The sequence below is a fragment of the Lepidochelys kempii genome, chromosome 8 (assembly GCF_965140265.1).
Source record: "Lepidochelys kempii isolate rLepKem1 chromosome 8, rLepKem1.hap2, whole genome shotgun sequence".
Taxonomy (NCBI): Eukaryota; Metazoa; Chordata; order Testudines; family Cheloniidae; genus Lepidochelys; species Lepidochelys kempii.
The window spans coordinates 6,927,402-6,949,102 of NC_133263.1; the positions used below are offsets into that span (position 1 = coordinate 6,927,402).

Here is a 21,701-nt window from a genome sequence, read left to right on the forward strand (position 1 = left end):
TTGACTTGGAAGGGAGAAGGCCAACTACAGAAAACCCCCACTGCCTACAGGGGCTAGATGTCCCTTGGAGACTGCTCCCTTGAACACTGACTGTCGGACCCTGGGGGCTTGTGACACTTTGAGGGACCCGAGCACAAGGTGAAACGACTGCAAGAGTCCACCATCACAGCAGCTGCCTCCTGGACACAGCATTAGAGAGGCGTTTAAGGGAGACAGTGTCGCACCGTTCCTAGGAAGCACTTTGTCCAGAACGTGAACAATTCATTTGCCCATGAGCCTAAATAAGCAGCTGTGCAACTCGAACATGGCACTTGGGTTGTACAGCAGCTGGCCGTGTTTGGATTTCTATGACTCAAGGCAGCGTGTGAGCCGCGTCTCAGGGTCTTGTGCAGCTGATGAGTTGATGCAAAGGAGGTACCGGTTATTCTGGCACGTGAAAAAATTATTCCAGGCAGGTCTGATTTTCTGCCTCCCATGCGGCCCAGAGAGAGCTTCCATGCTCCTCTCACCCTTTGGCTGCTTGCAGAGGGTGTGCTAAAGAGAGGAAGTCCCACTTGCAGGAAGTTCGGGAGACTACCCCACCCTCTGGGGCTCTTCAGGGCCGGTGAGGCTCTGCACCCGCTCAGGCACGCAAACACGGCCTGATCTTCACATGCTGGGCTGAACGCTCAAGCACCAGTTTGCTCTGGCAGCGCAAGAACATAACTATGGCCATGCTGGGCCAGCCAATGGTCCACCTGGCCCAGGACCTTGTCTCCCCACAGTGGCCGGTGCCAGATGCTTCAGAGGGAATGAACAGAACAGGGCACTTGTTGAGTGATCCATCCTGTGGTCCAGTCCCAGCTCCTGGCAGTTGGATGTTCAGGGACACTCCGTTTGCCAGGCACAGTAGGAGCAGAGAGCCACCCAACCTGCCTGTGACCCACTTTTGGGGCAGCGTCCCATGGCCTGGGAGCCATCACCAGAGCTCTTCTCAGGGAAAATGGAGCATGACACTATCCCCTCCCCCAGCATTCATTCCCTTTACTCCGCGTGCCGGACTTAGTACACGGTCTCTCTCTCAATACCAGTGAAGAGCTAGAACATCACAGTCGTTCTGACAGCCTGAAGGGGTGGCTGCTCCTTGCCAATGGCCAAGAGCCCCAGGTTTGCAGCTTCGTGAGATGGAAGACTGTCAAACCTGGCTTTCTGGCACGGCCCTGGGGCAGCGTTTACTGCATTTAAACCAGCTGCTGAACAGACGTCAGTATTGGAGTGTTTACCCATTACAGAAGGGGCTCTCCAAACAAGCCAGGCATATCCAGGCTCTGCACATAGACACTGAAACCTCCACAAGGACGAGAGAGGAAAACAAACTGGAGTCTCTGTTTTGTTTTGGTTAACATGAGTCACTAACTCCTAGAGAGGGGCCAGCTTCTAAATGGCAAATCGAGAGTGTTATTGGAATTGGATGTAGGGATTTAAATGAATCACCTACTTGGGAACACATCAGACTCCTCCCTACTCAGACACCAGCACTTGCGGGATATTGGATCTAGTCTAAGTCATTTGCCTCCAACTTCCTAGTGACAGGACAGACTCTCGCTCACGTTCAGAAAGCGAGCCCATGTATAACAAGGGCGTATTAGGGAACAGCTCAAAGACCTGGAAGACAATCAGATAGCAGCATCTGGACACTATGTAAGATTATTTCCCTAAAACGGCCGTGGTATCATTTCTACAGGGCTGCCACGTCCTAGTGACTGAGCCCAGGCAGGGCTTGGCTGAACTACGCCTGGCTGTAAAACGCTCCCAGGTGAGCTGTGCAGAACACGATCCAGGCCAGCGTGTTTTATGGACCCAGGAGACTGGAAGAAGCCTAAAGTAAAGGGGTGGAGGAGCAGTCTGCCATACTAGAGATGCTGGTACCTGAGAGAAATTCATGAGTAACTACAGATTGAGCTTCTTGTCCTCTCCTCCCTCGCTTCCTTTCTCTCTCTCTCTCTGCTGGCCTACAAATAGCTCCTGGCCCTGCGGTGGGAGCATGCCAGAGTTGAATCACCCCTCTACCCCCATGCTCTTTAGTTTATTTGCATAATGCAGCGAGTCAGAAAGCGAGCATGCTCCCCAGAAGCTGTATCAGTCACACGCCAAATCTCGCCTACCGGCATGCACAGGAAGCACCCCCAGCATACCAACAACGAGCTCAGTAACTGGGATGTGCCACGACATAAAGGAATAAAGACTGCCGCTCCAAGGTATGAGCTTAGGACGCAGTCACGCTTCATCTCCCCAAAGGACCTAGTGGACTATCGCCTCAGCACTGAGTCCAGATAAAAGCTCACAGCCAAATTTTCCGTCACGTCCATTAATACTACATGGCTCCATTTCTGGGTGCCGACAGGAGATGTAGACTCGCTGCACGTCTAAAGTGAGGCACCGGCACATCAGTGTGCCCATATGACATTTTTGGACTTATTGCACAGGTGGGTTTGGAAAGTCTGAAAGAAGCAGGAGCCTGCAGTTTCTTCAAGGTCAATCTTGTTTGCTTCCCCATTGCTCCGGGAAAAAACACATACACCAAAACACCACCTTTGCAAACAAATGTCTTTGATTAAATAATCCTAAAATCTTCAGCGGTAAACATACTAAATAAGCAGTTTGATGTAGAAATGATGTTCATTTTAATTATGCTAATCCGCCCCTGCAGTGAAAGATGAAGCAGCTTGCAATTCTCTGTACCTGTCTGGATCTCGCTCAGAAGCGATCGGAAGCTGCAGGATACAGTAAGTCAGTGGTTAAATATAGGCCCAAGTACTTCATGTTCTCCATCTGCCCAGAGACGTTCCACTGGGAGAGCCGGATTGTGGACACAAAAGGGCAGAATGGCTGAACGCCTACTTCCATTCCAAGTCCTTGGCTGCTGGCATCATGAAAGCCAGCCCATTTTGGTTACAGCCTTTCTCGGCAGCAGCGAGGATCAGGGGGGGGATGAGGCTTTCTTCCGGCAACTAACAGAAGTTACCAGATCGCAGGCCCTGGTTCTCATGGGAGATTTAAATCACCCTGGTATCTGCTGGGAGAGCAATACAGCGGTGCACAGACAATCCAAGAAGTTTTTGGAAAGCAGAGGGGACAATTTCCTGGTGCAAGTGCTGGAGGAACCAACTAGCGGCAGAGCTCTTCTTGACCTGCTGCTCACAAACCAGGAAGAATTAGTAGGGGAAGCAAAAGTGGATGGGAACCTGGGAGGCAGTGACCATGAGATGGTCGAGTTCAGGATCCTGACACAAGGGAGAAAGGAGAACAGCAGAATTCGGACCCTGGACTTCAGAAAAGCAGACTTTGACAACCTCAGGGAACTGATGGACAGGACCCCCTGGGAGAATAACATGAGGGGGAAGGAGTCCAGGAGAGCTGGCTGTATTTTAAAGAATCCTTATTGAGGTTACAGGGACAAACCATCCCAATGTGTAGAAAGAATAGTAAATATGGCAGGCAACCAGCTTGGCTTAATAGTGAAATCCTTGCGGATCTTAAACACAAAAAAGAAGCTTACAAGAAGTGGAAGATTGGACAAATGACCAGGGAGGAGTATAAAAATATTGCTCAGGCATGCAAGAGTGAAATTAGGAAGGCCAAATCACACCTGGAGTTGCAGCTAGCAAGGGATGTTAAAACAAGAAGGGTTTCTTCAGGTATGTTAGCAACAAGAAGAAAGTCAAGGAAAGTGTAGGCCCCTTCCTGAATGAGGGAGGCAACCTAGTGACAGAGGATGTGGAAAAAAGCTCATGTACTCAATGGCTTTTTTTGCCTGTCTTCACGAACAAGGTCAGCTCCCAGACTACTGCACTGGGCAGCACAGCATGGGGAGGAGGTGACCAGCCCTCTGTGGAGAAAGAAGTGGTTCGGGACTATTTAGAAAAGCTGGACGAGCACAAGTCCATGGGACTGGATGCGCTGCATTCGAGAGTGCTAAAGGAGTTGGCGGATGTGATTGCAGAGCCATTGGCCATTATCTTTGAAAACTCATGGCAATCCGGACGACTGGAAAAAGGCTAATGTAGTGCCCATCTTTAAAAAAAAAAAAGGGAAGGAGGAGGATCCGGGGAACTACAGGCCAGTCAGCCTCACCTCAGTCCCTGGAAAAATCATGGAGCAGGTCCTCAAGGAATCAATTCTGGAGCACTTAGAGGAGAGGAAAGTGATCAGGAACAGTCAGCATGGATTCACCAAGGGCAAGTCATGCCTGACTAATCTAATTGCCTTCTATGACGAGATAACTGGCTCTGTGGATGAAGGGAAAGCAGTGGACGTGTTGTTTCTTGACTTTAGCAAAGCTTTTGACACGGTCTCCCACAGTATTCTTGCCAGCAAGTTAAAGAAGTATGGGCTGGATGAATGGACTATAACAGTGGTCCCCAATGCAGTGCCCGCAGGCACCATGGCACCCGCCGGGGCATTTATGTGCGCCTGCCTACTGACAAGGGAGCGCTTCTGCTGGACAACCCGCTGCCGAGGAGCGCAGCCGCCGGACAACCAGCCGCTGAAATGCCACCCAGAAGCAGCGTCATAGAGAAGCATCGCCGCTGAAATGCCGCTGCTTCTCAGTGGCATTTCAGCGGCGACACTTCTCAGCGGCATTTAGGCAGCAACGCTTCTCGATGACGCTGCTTCTCGGCGGCATTTGGGCAGCTGGGCCCGCCACACTCTTCTGGGAAGATGAATATGCTATTGCAACAGAAAGGTTGGGGACCACTGGACTATAAGGTGGATAGAAAGCTGGCTAGATCGTCAGGCTCAATGGCTAGTGATTAATGGCTCCATGTCCAGTTGGCAGCTGGTATCAAGTGGAGTGCCCCAAGGATCGGTCTTGTTCAGTATCTTCATAAATGATCTGGAGGACGGTGTGGACTGCACCCTCAGCAAGTTTGCAGATGACACTAAACTGGGAGGAGAGGTAGATACCCTGGAGGGTAGGGATAGGATACAGAGGGCCCTAGACAAATTAGAGGATTGTGCCAAAAGAAATCTGATGGGGTTCAACGAGGACAAGTGCAGAGTCCTGCACTTTAGGACGGAAGAATTACATGCACGGCTACAGACTAGGGACCGAATGGCTCAGCAGCAGTTCGGCAGAAAAGGACCTAGGGGTTACAGTGGACGAGAAGCTGGATATGAGTCAGTGTGCCCTTGTTGCCAAGAAGGCTAACGGCATTTTGGGCTGTATAAGTAGGGGCATTGCCAGCAGATTGAGGGACGTGATCGTTCCCCTCTATTCAACATTGGTGAGGCCTCATCTGAAGTACTGTGTCCAGTTTTGGGCCCCACACTACAAGAAGGATGTGAAAAAATTGGAAAGCATCCAGAGGAGGGCAACAAAAATGATTAGGGGACTGGAACACATGACTTATGAGAAGAGGCTGAGGGAGCTGGGATTGTTTAGCCTGCAGGGGGATTTGATAGCTGCTTTCAACTACCTGCAAGGGGGTTCCAAAGAGGATGGATCTAGACTGTCCTCAGTGGTAGCAGATGACCGAACAAGGAGTAATGGTCTCAAGTTGCAGCGGGGGAGGTTTACGTTGGATATTAGGAAAAACTTTTTCACTAGGAGGGTGGTGAAGCACTGGAATGCGTTACCTAGGCAGGTGGTGGAATCTCCTTCCTTTGAGGTTTTTAAGGTCAGGCTTGACAATGCCCTGGATGGGATGATTTAGTTGGGGATTGGTCCTGCTTTGAGCAGGGGATTGGACTAGATGACCTCCTGAGGTCCCTTCCAACCCTGATATTCTATGATTCTGCCTCAAGTAGAGTATTCTCCTCAACTAAAGACATTGTGGGGAAAATGCATTCTTCACCTATTACTATTGCTAGAAGGGCCAAGTCTCACTGGTATTGCACAAATTCATGATGCAGCATAAATTGCCTCTTTTCCCGACAACACCCCTCGTTCTGAACCAGCATTAGGATTCGAATCGCAGTGTAGAAATGCTGAGAGACAGACAGACTGGGATAGCGCCAATCACTCAGAGAAGTTCCCTGAGCCAGCAGACCAGGACAATCCAATGTAAAAGCCAACATGCAGAGCTCATCGGACTCCCACTCCTCCACACCAAATGGGCACAGAGAGAGAGAAAACTCTTGGAGACACAGGGGGAACTAGGTCACAATCTTGCACACACCATCAGACTACGCCTTGCTGGGGTGCCATCTTCAGGAAGACTGAGCGAGCACTTGGGGCCACCATTGACAAGGATGCGCCCTACCAGTAATGACTCCCACGGGCAGTGCTCTCTGCCAGATTAATCATGAGCAACTGAGAAGTGCCAATCCACTCCGTGTGGATTCCTGCCTTGCTAAACACTCAGCCTGACCCCGATCCCACTGGAAGCAATGGAAGTTTTGCCATCAGCTTCAGTGGGAGCTGGTTCCGGCCCATGCAAGCGTGAGCAGACTTTCTGTGCACACAGAAAGCAAGCCCAGGCTGCTTGTGGCCCCATACGTATCCATTCTGGGACCTATGTCACAAGTTCCAGTCAAAAGGAAGCAAGAGGGGAAGGCTCCGACCAGCTACTATTCATATGACAGACCAGCGTCATTGTTTGGATGCAGGCAAATGAACTGTTTCACTCTGGAGTTCTCCATGTACAGTTTTTGCTGGTTTGGCTCCTCACACTGCTGAAGAATGGGAGATGTTTTAAGCCAAGTGATACTATGCTACGGGCGCCTCCCCCCCGGCCTTGGCTTGTATTTTATTGTAGCGTTTGCAATGACTTCTGTTTGATCTTATTGGCAGAAGCCAGTTCTTTGGCAAAGCCAAACAAGTTCTACAAAGGAGCCAGAGAATTTAGTAACTATAAACTAGTCACTTGGAAACAGCTGGCCTTTAAAAGATGCATTAAAGCAGAGGGCCATCAAATCAGAAAACAATTCATAGTAGTTCTACAAAGCAAAGATGGAGGAAGGTGAAGGGATACCTTGCACAGGGCTGCAATTTCATGCATCAGAAAGATTTAGCATCCTAAGCACAGCAGTACGAACAGCCAGACACTAACACAGCCATCACCAGCATCTCAGAACCCAACTGGAGGCAATAATTACAAACCTTCTGGCTTATCGGCACTGGGGGTGTCTCGTCTTCGCTGCTCGATGAGTCGCTGCTCTCCGAGCTCTCTTCTGGCTTTGCACTCCCAGCAGCCTTTGCAGCGGTTCTGGTTGTTCCAGGCCCCACGTTGGCCTGGCTGGGCACAGCTGGTTTTGAGGGCTGCTTCCGTGGAGCTGGAGTCGAGGCTTTTGCTGGAGCTGTCTTGGAGGATGGAGGAGCAGCTGAGGTACTTTTCACTCGTGTCGCTGTGGCCTGGGGAGCTTTTGCAGATGAGTTGGTCTAGAGCCAAGAGACAAGACCAGAATAAACACAACAGGAATCCCTGACTCGGGGTGGGGAGATGCGTCTTCCCACGATAAAATATAAGGGATCAAGATGTAAATCTGGAAAGCGACTGCAAAAGCCAAGAGAGGATGGGGGACTAGTGTGGCGAGCCAGGCGTCCCTCGTCAGTCCTCCTGGCCACTGGAAGAAATCTCCTAGAGTGAGGGAGCAATGACTGAAATTCCTCAAAAATCTGCTGTGTAACTGGTCACAGCGGCAAACAAACAAACAGTGGGGGGAGAAAAGGCTGCCTACTGCACAAGAACATGAACGGCTCTGTTTAACATACACCATGGCACAGGAACCAATGGTGAAAAGGACCAAGCCTCCCCTGCCCAGACACAAAAGCAGCAGAAATCAGGTAGCGCTAGAGTTTGCAGATCCAACACTCAGCTGTGAATTGCCATCTTTCCATGGATCAGATATAGAACTTGGAAGGGTTAGAGAGGAATTTTCCTTTCTTGGGTGGAGAATGCCTGTGTTGGATTTTGGTTAAAAGCACTCGTGCAGCTTTTGTCTGTTGAAATCAGCACACTTCATTTTCAACTGGTCGCTTGAAGTTTACAGTGGAAACAACCTGGGACCATTAACTACCCTGTTGCAAGTGCCACCTTGCTGTGCACGGTGCCCCTTTTACAAGGTTCCCATTCATAGCATCCCCAGACCTCGGGACAGGTGTGAGGGATGATAGGCTCAAACTGACCCACCTGTGCTGCTGATGTGGCTTCCTCATCATCACTGTCCGACGAGTCGCTGCTCTCAGAGGTGTCCTCTGCCTTTGCACTCCCAGCAGCCTTTGCAGGAGCGGTCACCTTTGCAGCTCCGGGTTTGCTCTGGGTTGGCGTATCTACTGTTGGCATCCATGGAGCTGGGTCAGACACTTTCCCTGGGGTCCTCTTGGTGGGTGCTGGAGTGGCTGGCGCGCTTTTCACTGGTGTTGCGTTGACCTGCGCTGCTTTCACAGCTGGTTTTGTCTGGAGACGAGAGAAGAGACTCACTGAGGAGGGGTATGGAACATCTGTGCAGGAGTGGGGGTGGGAGGAAGCCGAAAGGCAGTCAGGGGGCGAGGTTAGCCCAGGGCACAGGCCTTGATCAGGGGGTGGGATTAGCTATAAACGAGGGTCCCCCACTCTACAGCTATACCACAATTCAGTGCAAGGCCCCTGGGTCGGGCAGCAACTGGTGAATCTGTGGTAGGTTAGTTTACGCTAGAGATGGCGGTTTGGGGACTTTCGTTTCACCAGCACAACAGGCTGCGTCAGTCATTTTACACTCTCTGGGTTCTCAGTATCCCACATGTCTGCATCGAGTGCATCCTACAGGTCAGAGCGGCTCAGGGTTTGCTCCTCCCTCTGCTCTAACCCTCTAGTGAGGGAGCGGGACCCAGACTTTCCCTCTGGAGCTGACAGAGGCTGGGAGGTGCTGTTGGGTGGGGATGGGTCTGTTTCCTCAGTGCCCTGGCTTCAGAGAAAACTGTTCCTAGTCCCTGCCCCACTGTCAGTCTGGGGAAGGGCCTTAACAACACACAGCCCTGGGAGGTTAGAGGATGTGTATGGGTGGTGGTGGTGGGGAATGCTCAAAGCACTCAGTGGACCCTCTTGGAGGTAGATACCTGGAGCGCTGGGGTTTTTAATTCCTCTTCAGAGGAAGTCTCATCACTCGAGTCCTCACAGCTACTCTCTGCCTTTCCCACCGTTTGCTTCAGTGCTGAAACACCAGAGAGGAGACGTCACTCACACTGAGCTCTCTTGTCGAGTCCATGCAGAGAGCTATATTCATCCAGCTTTTAGGTTATGGGAACCAGTCAGAAGGCACAGGGGAGAGGCTACAGTCATGTCGCATGGGGGCAGGGCCCAGTGACACTGCTAAAATCTTAGGAACCTACTGAGCATGTCAAAAAAATTTTCCGGTCACATATTGAAGATTAACCCCCCACACCCGTTTAGGAGACCCTCCCTCAAAGAGGACAGTCATCCCAAGTCCCCGCTCCTGGAGTAAGTGCAGTGTGGACACTTACACACACACACCCTCATTGCCGGATCAAGTCCCAAGCTTGGAGCATTTCTTTTCTGGGGATTTTCCCCTCAAAACATCAATAACAATTCACTTCTGGCTTGAGACCAAACATGGAAAGTTTCAGTGACTTTTTCAGAGGGCTCAGAATAAAGCAGCGTTCTGGTATCATCCAGTGGCCCGGACATGTCAGCGCTCCATTGTACTGGGCACTGAACGAGACCTTAACTATAGCATTTGCTCCCCCAGACGCTAGATCCCATCCATTTCTCTGTATCGCAGATCCAAGCAATACGGCTCTGAATGCAGCCTGATCTGGTTGTGACTGGCAGTGCTTGTGTTGCTCCTGCTTCTGCCAGGTTTCTTTAGTCTCTACAGGGAGCAGTTTTGGTTTGATGATTATCTGCCAGGAGAGCTGAAGCCACGAGGCCTGCGGCATTAGTAGGAAAGTAATTCAGACCTGATATACTGCAAAGCCAGAACAGAGATGTACGTCTCAAGACCAGCACAACAGCTGTGCAATGCTTTAGGAAATGCATCCCAAGCCCATGGGCTTCTCACCTGACTTGGGAGCTGGGAGCTTTGCTGCTGGCATCTTCTCCCCTTCCTCACTCTCTGACGAATCGCTGCTTTCAGAGCTCTCTGCTGCCTTTGCAGTAGCTGCTGCTTTGCTTTGCCCAACTTTGGCCTGAGTTGCTGCAGCAGGTCCTGGCTTACCAGCATTGGCTTTCTTCTGCCCAGCTTGGGCCAGAGCTGAAGAAGTAGCTGGAGCACCAGGCGTGAGCTTATTTGAGATGCCTTTGCTCTTTCCTGCTCTGGTCTGAACTACAGCAGCAGCCCCAGGCTTACCTGAAGTGGCATTGGCTTTGTTTTGGGCAGCATGCTGCAGAGAGTTAGCAGCTTTGCTACCCGACGCAGTAGTTCTCACCTGGAGGAAACAACAAAAGAAAGTCAGTTCCAGGACAGCCTTTTGTCCTCTTCATGGAATCGTGAATGCTCTGAACTAGATTTTAGGGACCACCGCCCAGAAAATGCCAAAACGTATCGAGTCGTTAATGCGCTCTGACACGGAGGCTAAAGTCTTTGCATTTAAACAAGGGCACTCAGAGACACGTTCATCCACGGAGCTCCACCAGGGAGCTCAAGGGACTCACACCCGCAATGTAGCTGGCCTTCAGAGGGCACTTCTCCAGGACACCAGCAACCCACGCAGAGTTTTGCTGTGGTTACTGCCCCAATCAGGCAGAAGAGGTTTGGATGAGGCTTTTGTGTTTTGTTCCCCTGAAGTGAGCACCTAATTAACTGGCGCATGGAGTAAAGAGGGAGTTCAGTGCTCCTCTAACCTCCCTCTCTCTCTCTCATTAGTGCCACATCTAAACAACGCTCAAGTCTCTTAACTCTTGAAAGTGAATGAAAAGCACTTTCCATGAGAACAGGTTCAACCTCCACAGTCGATTTCCCCTTTACAAAGCCGTATGCACAGCTCCCTCAGGCCTGTCTATAGCAGAAGAGGGCTGTCAGTACAACCATACTGGCAAACCCTCGCAGAGCTGAAGCACTCGTCAGTATAGCTTATACGGGCTCCCCAGATGAAATAAACTGGAGCATCAAAAGCTCTTTTTTGCTGTCCTAACTAGGGTCTGTGACAAACACCACCCCCTCCCACCAAGCAGGCATTGCTAGAACTTTCTAATGCAGTCCTAGCCGCAGGCCACTAGCAGCCTTGGGGGGCAGCCCGGAGACAAGCGGCACCTTACCTCCTTTATTTGCTTTCCAGCCGCTGCCTCCTCTTCTGAAGAGGAGCCTTCGTCCCTCCCGCTCCCTGCCTGCACCGTGGAGTTAGTCACAACAGGGGCGCCAGCTGCCACACAGAAGGGAAAGCCACAATATGCAGAGACTCAAAACACAAGACTAGCTTCCCCTCAACTGGAGACAAAGGCAGTACTAGCTACAGACCCCTGGCGCTGCAGAAGCTGGTTCTGCACATTACCATGGTGTCGGAGGAAAGACCTTGTTGCTCCATGAAGAGTTCTCTTCCCCTACCTCTCACCCCTCCTCTCTACGAGCAAAGAGTCAAGTTCTCTTTAGTTGAGAGAAATCCCTGGCTGTTTGTGGCGGACATGGAGCAGAGATAGAATAACGATATGGACACAGCAGGAACTGCTGTGTATTAATCTATGAATATCGAGATGTAATGATGGTATTATTAGAGAGGCCTTGTGTGGACTAGGAAAAACATGCTCTCCCCTCACCCAAATCAAGTTAGCTTAACTTGACTGAAAACACCACTGAACATCAACGCAGATGCAATTTAACCCACTTAGGCTGAGCTCTAGGGGCTCTCCCATAATATTTACCTTAGTGAGTTTAGCATGTGCTAGAGTTCGATGGATTTTTCTTGGCTAGAGTTTTAGAAGGCAGTAATTAGACTGAGCTTGGTAACTCCATCTAGCATCCCACCTTTAAACATTAGGCTAGAGGAACAACGAGGAGTCCTTGTGACACCTTAGAGACTAACAAATTTATTTGGGCATAAGCTTTCGTGGGCCAGAACCCACTTCATCAGATGCATGGAGTGGAAAATACAGTAGCAGGTATATATTACCCATGCGCACACACACCGTACATGAAAAGATGGGAGTTGCCTTATCAAGTGAGGGGTCAGTCTAATGAGACAATTCAATTAACACTAGGATACCAAGGGAGGAAAAAAAAATCACTTTTGTAGTGGTAATGAGGTGGCCCCATTTCAAACAGTTGACAAGAAGGTGTGAATAACAGTACGGGGAAATTAGTATGGTAAAATCAGTTTTTGTAATGATCCATCCACTCCCAGTCTTTATTCAGGCCTAATTTGATGGAGTCCAATTTGCAAATTAATTCCAGTTCTGCAGTTTCTCATTGGAGTCTGTTTTTGAAGTTTTTTTGTTGAAGAATCGCCACTTTGAAGTCTGTTACTGAGTGACCAGGGAGGTTGAAGTGTTCTCCTACCAGTTTTTGAATGTTGTAATTCCTGATGTCAGATTTGTGTCCATTTATTCTTTTGCACAGAGACTGTCCGGTTTGGCCAATGTACATGGCAGAGGGGCACTGCTGGCACATGATGGCATATACCACATTGGTGGATGTGCAGGTGAATGAGCTCCTGATGGTGTGGCTGATGTGGTTAGGTCCTATGATGGTGTCCCTTGAATAGATATGCGGACAGAGTTGGCACCAGGATTTGTTGCAGGGTTTGGTTCCTGTGTTAGTGTTTTTGTTGTGTGGTGTGTAGTTGCTGGTGAGTATTTGCTTCAGGTTGGGGAGCTGTCTGTAAGCGAGGACTGGCCTGTCTCCCAAGGTCTGTGAGAGTGAGGGATCGTCCTTCAGGATAGGTTGTAGATCCTTGCTGATGCGCTGGAGAGGTTTTAGTTGGGGGCTGTAGGTGACGGCTAGTGGCGTTCTGTTACTTTCTTTGTTGGGCCTGTCCTGTAGTAGGCGACTTCTGGGTACCCTTTTGGCTCTGTCAATCTGTTTCTTAACTTCACCAGGTGGGTATTGTAGTTTTAAGAATGCTTAATAGAGATCCTGTAGGTGTTTGACCACTATGGTTACCTACATGTCTTCAGCTTTCATCCAGACCACATCACACGATCCATTGTCTACAGCCAAGCTCTAAGATACAACCGCATTTGCTCCAATTCCTCAGACAGAAACAAACACCTACAGGATCTCTATTAAGCGTTCTTAAAACTACAGTACCCACCTGGGGAAGTTAAGAAACAGACTCACAGAGCCAGAAGGGTACCTATAAGTCACCTTCTACAAGAAAGGCCCAAAAGTGATTTTTCCTCCCTTGGTATTTACTGTTAATTGAATTGTCTTGTTAGACTGACCCCCCACTTGGTAAGGCAACTCCCATCTTTTCACATGCTGTCTGTCTCTCTGTGTGTGTATACATATACACACACACACACACCTGCTACTGTATTTTCCACTCCATGCATCTGATGAAGTGGGTTCTAGCCCATGAAAGCTTATGCCCAAATAAATTTGTTAGTCTCTAAGGTGCCACAAGGATTCCTCGTTGTTTTTGCTGATACAGACTAACAGGCTACCGGGAACAGCCTGCCAGAGAGGCAGTGGAAGAGCTCACCTCCTCCACCAGACCTGGCTGAAATCACATGGGTAAGCTTTAAAAAAAAAAAAAAAAAAAAAAAAAAAAAAAAAAGCATTCCCCTTGGGCTGACCTATGGCAAGTCCTCCTAAGAGCCTGCTGCTTGTGCATGCAGCCAATCCTGAGTTCTCGGTTAGTCTGCCCCAGACTCCTCGCTGGTGAACGGGGCTCAAATGGGAAACCGCCGCTCCTCCCAGCAGCTGCACTCAACTGCAGAGATAGGGAAATTGAGGCACAGAGGTAAAAATGACTTGCTCGGGGTCACCTAGCAGCATGGGCGGTGGGTATAATAGGCCAGGGGAGGTTCTGCCTCCCCCAGCGCTGCCGCGGCCCCTGGGTGCGGGGTTTGGCAGCAAAGTTTTTGCTTTATGATGTCCTTTGCAGGTTCTTGCACAGGTTGGGTCTGGGGAGGGGAGGCACTGCGTGGCTTCGGCCATCCCAGGGCTTCTCCAGGCGGGCCTTGGGGCTTCGGCTGGCCCAGGGCTTCTGCAGCCGGGGGGGCACCTCTCTGGGCAGGGGGCTTGTGGCTCCAGCCACTGGGGGGGAATGCGACACAGGGGGTCTCGGGGCTCTGGCCATGGGGAGGGCACGGGAGGAAGGGGTGGAGTCAGGGGCTAGCCTCCCCAGAGAGGCGGCTCCACCCACTGCCCATGTCCAGCAGGCCAGTGGAAGAACTGGGTTTAGAACCCAGATCTTCTGAGTCCCAATCTGTGGCTCTAACCACTAGGCCACACTATAACAAGCTCCGCTAGAACAGTGGTGAGCCACATATTATTAAGCTATCAGAGCATCAGCTGCACCTGTTGCCTGCTAGCCCTCTCTGTTGTCCGATCCACGTGGGCCGTTCTTGGCTCTTACCCTTCCCAGCTTTTGTTTCCTCTTCCGAACTTTCAGAGCTGCTCTGGGGATCAGGCACCCTGATCTTCTTTGCTGGAATGCCTGCCCCCACGTTGCTTGTCTTTCGTTTCTTGGTGTTTGAAGGAGTTCTGTAGGAGAGATTTTTCAAGAACAGGGAGGTGGTGTTAAAAAGGGAAATGGCATTAAATAGCAGAAACACTTATCAATTCACCCAGCCTTCTTCCCCCAGGGTCAGCATAGGAACTGCCATTCCTCCACAGTAACTTCAGGTGCCTGACTCTGGAGCGACTTAGGTTGATCTGAAGAGAATTCCCCATAATCCTTCTTAGCCAAACCCTGGATGTGACACTTCACAGGAACGTGAAGAGGAGAGATGGCTAGAAATGAATTCCATCTGTATAGGGCAGGGCCAGTAGCCAGAGTCAGGAAAATTAGCCTCAAGTATTTGGAAAAATGCTGTTCTTGCTCCGACAGTCAAATGATTAAACGCTTATCTAGCGCTTTTCCTCAGAGCATCTCAACGTGCTTTACCAAGGTGGTCAGTATCATTACCCAGATTTTACCAATGGGGAAACTGAGGCACAGAGCAGGCAAGCTGCTTGCCCAAGGTCACCCAGCAGGCCAATGGCAGAGCTAGGAATAAAACCCTGAACTCCTGAGCCCCAGTCCAGTGCTCTATTTAATGTATAGTCAGCCTCACGTTAGAACTCAGCACTGGCTAGACTTGTTTTATATGGCTTGGTCCTACAGGACAAGCTCCAAACAGGTATATGGAGGCTAATGGATTGTGATGCAAAACTGACCCATGACCTAGAGGCTACACACCCATTCAGACTTGGATGGTCACACCTAGGGGACACAAAATTATGATATGAACTGGATTTATGGGTGAAAATCATAGACTTGTAGGACTGGAAGGGACCTTGAGAGGTCATCTAGTCCAGTCCCCTGTGTTCATGGCAGGACTAAGTATTATCCAGCAGTTCTCAAGCCACAGCCCAATTAGCACACAGCTGCAACCCAGCTATGTGCGAAAAAAAAAATTCAGTTTGTCGATCTGGTCCGGCATGGGGTGGGGCCGGTTGAGGAATGGCCGGCCCCACGGAGCCTGGCAAGAGCGCTCCTGCCAGCAGGGAAGGCGAAGCAGGCCCCTGTGGCAAGTGAAGAGCTCAGCAGTCCAATGCAGGGGGCCTGGCTGGTGTGGAAGTATAACATTGTATACGTATAACGTTGTATAAGGGGACATGCTGGATACATTGTATATGAGAGGGCATGCCAAAACATGTTACAAAGTATCTTAGGGAGCACACGTAGGGACAGTTAGCTTTTGAATGGAGAAGCAATTAAGATAGAGCCAGCACATCTAAGAAGCAGGCATCAGAATGGAAGGTGTGAAGAGCAATTAGTTAACTGGAAGCTGTTAAAGGAGATTGTTAAGGGTGGCAGGTAATTGAAGATACGTGACTGGTCTCAGGGATCTCGAAGGGTGGTGACTAAAATCTTTTTCTTCTTTCGTCTGTAACTTCTCTGTAACTTGTTCTCCAAAAAACTGTATAAATTTAAAAGACACAAGCCCCACTCGGGGGGCTCACTTCTAAATGTATTAGCAGAGCAGCCTTGCTAATAAAACAGAGTGGTCTGATAAATTGTGAGTCTGAGTCAAACTTTGACACTGGGCAAGTGGGTCCTGAGGGAGAGAGCCCGGCCTGTGATTGCCTGGCAGACAAAGTCATCTCCCAGCAAAACAGTGAATGTAGCAGGGGTGCAGGGAAGTGGGGTGGGTCCGGGGGCAGGGATCTGGCCAGTGAGAGGTAGGGGGTGCTGGGCAGTGGAGAGGTTTGTGGGGGGTTCTGGGCAGCATAGGTGCAGGAACTAGGGGTTTGGGGAGTGCTACAGCACCCCCAGGCTTTACGCAGGGCTCCACTCCTGGCCCCGCTCTGTGCAGGGGTCTCAGGGGGACTGGACAGGGGGGCGCTGGGCATAGGGAGTCAGTGTGACACAGGCCTGCCCTCAAGGGGAAGGGGCATGCTGGCAGTGCAGGGCTGGGCAGGCCAGTGTGTGTCTGGCACAGTGGTTCTCAATCTGCAGACCACAATAGTAAGTAGGTTGAGAACCACTGATCTAGACCATCCTGGACAGGCCCCTGTTTGTCTAGTCTGCTCTTAAAAATCTCCAATGGCAGAGATTCCAAACTCCCTAGGCAACTTATTCCACCGCTTAACCACCCTGACAGTTAGGAAGTTTTTCCTAATGTCCAACCTAAACCGCCCTTGCTGCAATTTAAGCCCATTGCTTCTTGTCCTATCCTCAGAGGTTAATGAGAACAATTTACCTCCCTCCAATCTTTTACGTACCAAACTGTTATAATGTCCCCACTCAGTCTTCTCTTTTCCAGACTAAAGAAACCCAATTTTTTCAATCTTCCCTCATAGGTCATGTTTTCTAGATCTTTAATCATTTTTGTTGCTCTTCTCTGGACTTTCTCCAATCTGTCCACATCTTTCCTGAAATGTGGCACCCAGAACTGGACACAATACTCCAGCTGAGGCCTAATCAGCACGGAGTAGAGCGGACAAATTACTTCTCATGTCTTGGTTACAACACTCCTGCTAATATGTCCGGAATGATGTCTGCTTTTTTGCAACAGTGTTATACCACTGACTCATATTTAGCTTGTGATGCATTGTGACCCCCAGATCCCTTTCTGCAGTACTCCTTCCTACGCAGTCATTTCCCATTTTGTGTGTGTGCAACTGATTGTTCCTTCCTAAGTGGAGTACTTGGCATTTGTCCTTATTGAATTTCATCCTATTTACTTCAGACCATTTCTCCAGTTTTGTCCAGATCATTTTGCATTTTAATCCTATCCTCCAAAGCACTTGCAACCCCTCCCAGCTCGGTATCATCCGCAAAGTTTACTCTGTATACCATTATCTAAATAACTGATGAAGATATTGAATAGAACCGGATCCAGAACTGATCCCTGCAGGACCCCACTCATTATGCCCTTCAGCTTGACTATGAAACACTGATAACTACTCTCTGGGAACGGTTTTCCAACTGGTTTTGCTCCCACCTTATAGTAGCTTCATCTAGTTTGTATTTCCCTAGTTTGTATACGAGAAGGTCATGTTAGACAAAAAATCAGAAGCTTTAGTAAAGTCAAGCTATACCACATCTACCGCTTCCCCACCAGCCACAAGATTTGTTACCCTGTCAACCCTATCAGGTTGGTTTGGCACGATTTGTTCTGGACAAATCCATGCCGACTGTTACTTATAACCTTATTATCTTATAGGTGTTTGGAAATTGATGGCTTAATTATTTGCTCCATTATCTTTCTGGGTACAGAAGTTAAGCTGACTGGTCTGTAATTCCCCAGGTTGTTCTTATTCCCCTTTTTATAGATGGGCACTGTATTTGCCCTTTTCTAGTCCTCTGGAATATCTCCCGTCTTCCATGACTTCTCAAAGATAATCCCTAATGACTCATATCTCCTCACTCAGCTCCTTGAATATTCTAGGATGTATTTCATCAGGCCTTGGTGACTTGAAGACATCTACCTTGTCTAAGTAATTTTTAACTTGTTCTTTCCCTATTTTAGCCTCTGATCCTACCTCATTTTCACTGGTATTCACTATGTTTAGACATTCAATAACCACCAACTTTCTTGGTGAAAACCGAAACAGAGAAGCTTTAAGCACCTCTGCCATTTCCACATTTTCTATTATTGTTTCCCCTCCCTCATTGATTAATCGCCGGGTCTTCCTCTTGCTTCTAGTGTATTTGTAGAATGTTTTCTTGTTACCCTTCATGTCTCTAGCTAGTTTAGTCTCATTTTGTGCCTTGGCCTTTCTAATTCTGCCCCTACATACTTGTATTATTTGTTTATATTCATCCGTTGTAATTTAACCTAATTTCCACTTTTTGTGGGACTCTTTTTCGAGTTCCAGAACCCCGCCCATCACTGTAGGTAGGCTCTACACTGAAGCGCTGCAGCTGCAGCATTTCAAGTCTAGACAAGCCCTCCGATTTTTCAGAGCAGAAGGGACCATTCTGATCATCTAATGTGGCCTCCTGCATAACACAGGCCAAAGAACCTCACCCAATAATCTCTAAATCAGGCGCATAATCTCTGTTCGAGCTAAATTGTCTAAGGCAAAACCTTTTACTGCGCCAACTTCTGTTGGTGAGAGTACTTTTCCCAGACCCGAAGAAGAGCTCTGTGTGGCTCAAAAGCTTGTCTCTGTCACCAGCAGAAGTCAGACCAATAAGAGATATTACCTTACCCACCTAGCCTCTCGAATATCCCGGACAGACATGGCTACAGCTACTCTGCATAAGGCAAATGTGTTACAACAACAGATTGGGTCTTCTCTTCCAATGTGATCCTATATAACCATTCTATGTATCAATTCCCTTCATAACCCAACTATGTAAGATGAGAAGAGACTATTTTTTTTTAACCACTTAAATGAAGCCTCTCTGGCTGCTTAAGGAGAGTATTAAAAGGCTCCAAAGAAAGTCCCATCCCGTTCTCCTTAGCCAGACGTGTAATGGCTGCAGAGCGATGGATGAAAGGGAGTGTGCTTGGAGGCTATTAAGATGGGTCAAGAAGGGGAGGGGCATCATCTTCAAGGCCAAAAATTGAGAGACAGAGAAAGTTGTTCCAAGAAGAAGAACCTCTCTAGGTTATGGTGCTTTTGGTGAGCATGGTATTGGATAGATAAATACAATGATAGGTCCCTGCCACGACTAGTTTAGACTCTAGTCTAGACATAACAGCAAAGAAAGACAATAAACGAAGGGTGTGTTTGGGGTTGCATGAGTGGGGGTGGTATTATAGGGTAACATTACATGTGCATTTTGAAAAAATACACTTATGTAATATACGGGTGGTTGTAGGAGTATCTAGAATGATCTGTCATGGTGCAATGCAAATTAAGACATTAAGGTAGTAGCACAGAAAATTAAATTTCAGCTCCACCTTTGCATCAGTTGAGTTTCTTGAATCAAGTTGTAGAGTTTCTCATGATCACATAGGGCAATAAACATGAAAGAAAGGAGATCAGAGAGATACACAGCAAGAGTAAGGAGAGGGCCAAGGACTGTCAGGATACACAGTATTTCATTGTGTGATACTTTAGATACAATGAAACCTATAAACTATTCTCTGGGGTTATTAGTACAATTTGGTTCAACCTTGAATAACTCTCTCGACTCGGGTATTTCTCCTGCAAATGACTCGGTACAGGCTGACTCTTGTAGCCCTAGCTAAGAGATTTTTTCGGATTCCTTTGGCGGCTGTCATAAATCAGATTTCACCCCGTGTAGCATCACCCTTCTATGGGTTAAAACACAGCAAACAGCCCATGGAGAACGTGTGGATGCTGAACACCATCATTTCATTCTTTATTAACATGAAGGCCCCAGTGCTGCAAACATGCACACAAGTAGGTTACTTGCACAACCAGTCTCTAATGAAATCCTAATGAAGTCAATGGGGTTAGTCCACGGGAAAGAAATCACTAGGAAAACATCTTAACTGGTGAAACATGCTCCCCCTCCTCTAATACTTCAAAAAAGTCACCAGCGAGAATATTACATTAGAAAGCTGGATGCTAAAGGTAAGGCCTGCCCTCTGGGCTGAGAAATTTCAGCCCAAACAGGGGTGTTGTCTGGGTTAGGGTTAGAGACACTTCCATCCTAGGTACATGACCATCTTGACATTAGTGGGAATATTTCCAAATTGCCCCATTCCAATTAATCAGACATACCAATGTAATCAAACCTGGTTATTTCTATGAGGAGAGTGAGATATGATCTGCCTTCCACTTCATAACCATTCCCTCTCAGACAGACTTACTTTTGCCAGTGGGTGAAGATGTCCTCAAGAGAGGTCAACTGTGGAGGAAACTCCTTCTGTAGGAGAAGAAGAAAGGAAACAATGGGCACTGTGTTTACCTCAGGAAAGCACACAGATTATGGAGTTCAAAGTAATGCCAGGGGGCATGACAGACATGAACCAGTAGGTCTCACCCTGGCCCCTCCAGACTAGCCCAATGTGCTAGTGATAAAGGGTCACCTGCCCATGGACTCAGGGGAGCCCAGCCCCTGGGGCAGCCGTGCCCTGGCCCCCACGTGGGGGTGCTGCGGGGTTACACCTGTCCACGTGCTCAGGGGAGCCCAGGAGCAGCCGTGCCCGGGTCCCCACGTGGGGGTGCTGCAGGGTTACCTGATCAGGGGAGCCCACGGGCACCACGTGGGGGTGCTGCGGGGTTACACCTGTCCACGCGCTCAGGGGAGCCCAGGAGCAGCCGTGCCCGGGTCCCCACGTGGGGGTGCTGCAGGGTTACCTGATCAGGGGAGCCCACGGGCACCACGTGGGGGTGCTGCGGGGTTACACCTGTCCACGCGCTCAGGGGAGCCCAGGAGCAGCCGTGCCCGGGTCCCCACGTGGGGGTGCTGCTGGGTTACCTGGCCGAGCTGCAGCTGCAGCTCCCGCGCTGCCTTGGCGTAGCCAGCGCGCAGCAGATGCTGGTGAATGAGGGCCAGCAGCTCCCTCGGGCCCGTGCTCGGCGCTGCCATGCTGCTCCCGCCCGGCCTCCGCCCTGACTACGGCCGCTGGGGCGACGCCCGGGCGGCCTGGCGGCTCGTGCACCGGGGCTGCAGCGGGGACGCAGGGAGACACATGCCCCCTTAGGCACCTCCCGCTGCCTCTAGTCCCCTTTGACCACGGGCACCACGCGCCGGGCTTCCTCTTCCCCACTCGCGGCCCGGGGCCTGCCGGGAAGTGTAGTCCGCCCGGGCCGCCGCCGCCGCCGCCTCCTCGTGGCTCCGGGCCGCCAGAGGCCCGCGGGCGGCGGCTCTGCCTGGGGGGCGGGGCGGAGCGCGGGGCCCGCCGCGGGGTCGGGGGCGCGAGCAGGGTTCAGGGTTAGGCGCAGGGGGGCCCAAGGCAGAAAGCTGAAGCCCCGCTGCGAGGGGCCTGAGCCCCACCACCCGGGGCCGAAGCCTGAGCAGTGTAGCCTTGCGGGGCCCCCTGCGTGGGGTGGGGCCCCAGGCCATTGCCCCGCTTGCCGCCCCGAAACGCCGTTGTCGTGGCACAGCTGGGCCATGGGGATTTTCTGGCACCGTGTGGAGGGGGACGAGCCCCGGTGTCAGGGGCCGGGCACGTGCATGCAGGGAGAGGTGGCTGGTTTGCCCACCCGTGGGGGCTGGCCCCCCTCAGATGGCTGGGGGTGAATGGAGGGGGCTTGGTTGCGGTGAG

The 21,701-nt window shown here is 50.1% G+C and overlaps 1 protein-coding gene across 3 annotated transcripts in view; it reads right to left on the reverse strand.

The window, feature by feature from the left end:
• Positions 1-21,230, reverse strand: part of TCOF1 (treacle ribosome biogenesis factor 1) — a 36,357-nt gene extending 15,127 nt beyond the window's left edge. For 2 of the 3 annotated variants that reach the window (XM_073355331.1, XM_073355330.1), the window contains exons 1-8: positions 20,912-21,230; positions 20,301-20,356; positions 14,435-14,562; positions 11,178-11,281; positions 9,982-10,348; positions 9,020-9,114; positions 8,115-8,381; positions 7,085-7,363 (exon numbers count right to left, since the gene is read on the reverse strand). In XM_073355331.1, coding sequence (XP_073211432.1) covers positions 7,085-7,363; positions 8,115-8,381; positions 9,020-9,114; positions 9,982-10,348; positions 11,178-11,281; positions 14,435-14,562; positions 20,301-20,356; positions 20,912-21,022 — 1,407 coding nt within the window. In that variant the 5' untranslated portion in view covers positions 21,023-21,230. The remainder of the gene's footprint in view (positions 1-7,084; positions 7,364-8,114; positions 8,382-9,019; positions 9,115-9,981; positions 10,349-11,177; positions 11,282-14,434; positions 14,563-20,300; positions 20,357-20,911) is intronic. The other variant, XM_073355332.1, reaches the window with a different exon arrangement.
• Between the last annotated feature and the right edge of the window lie 471 nt (positions 21,231-21,701).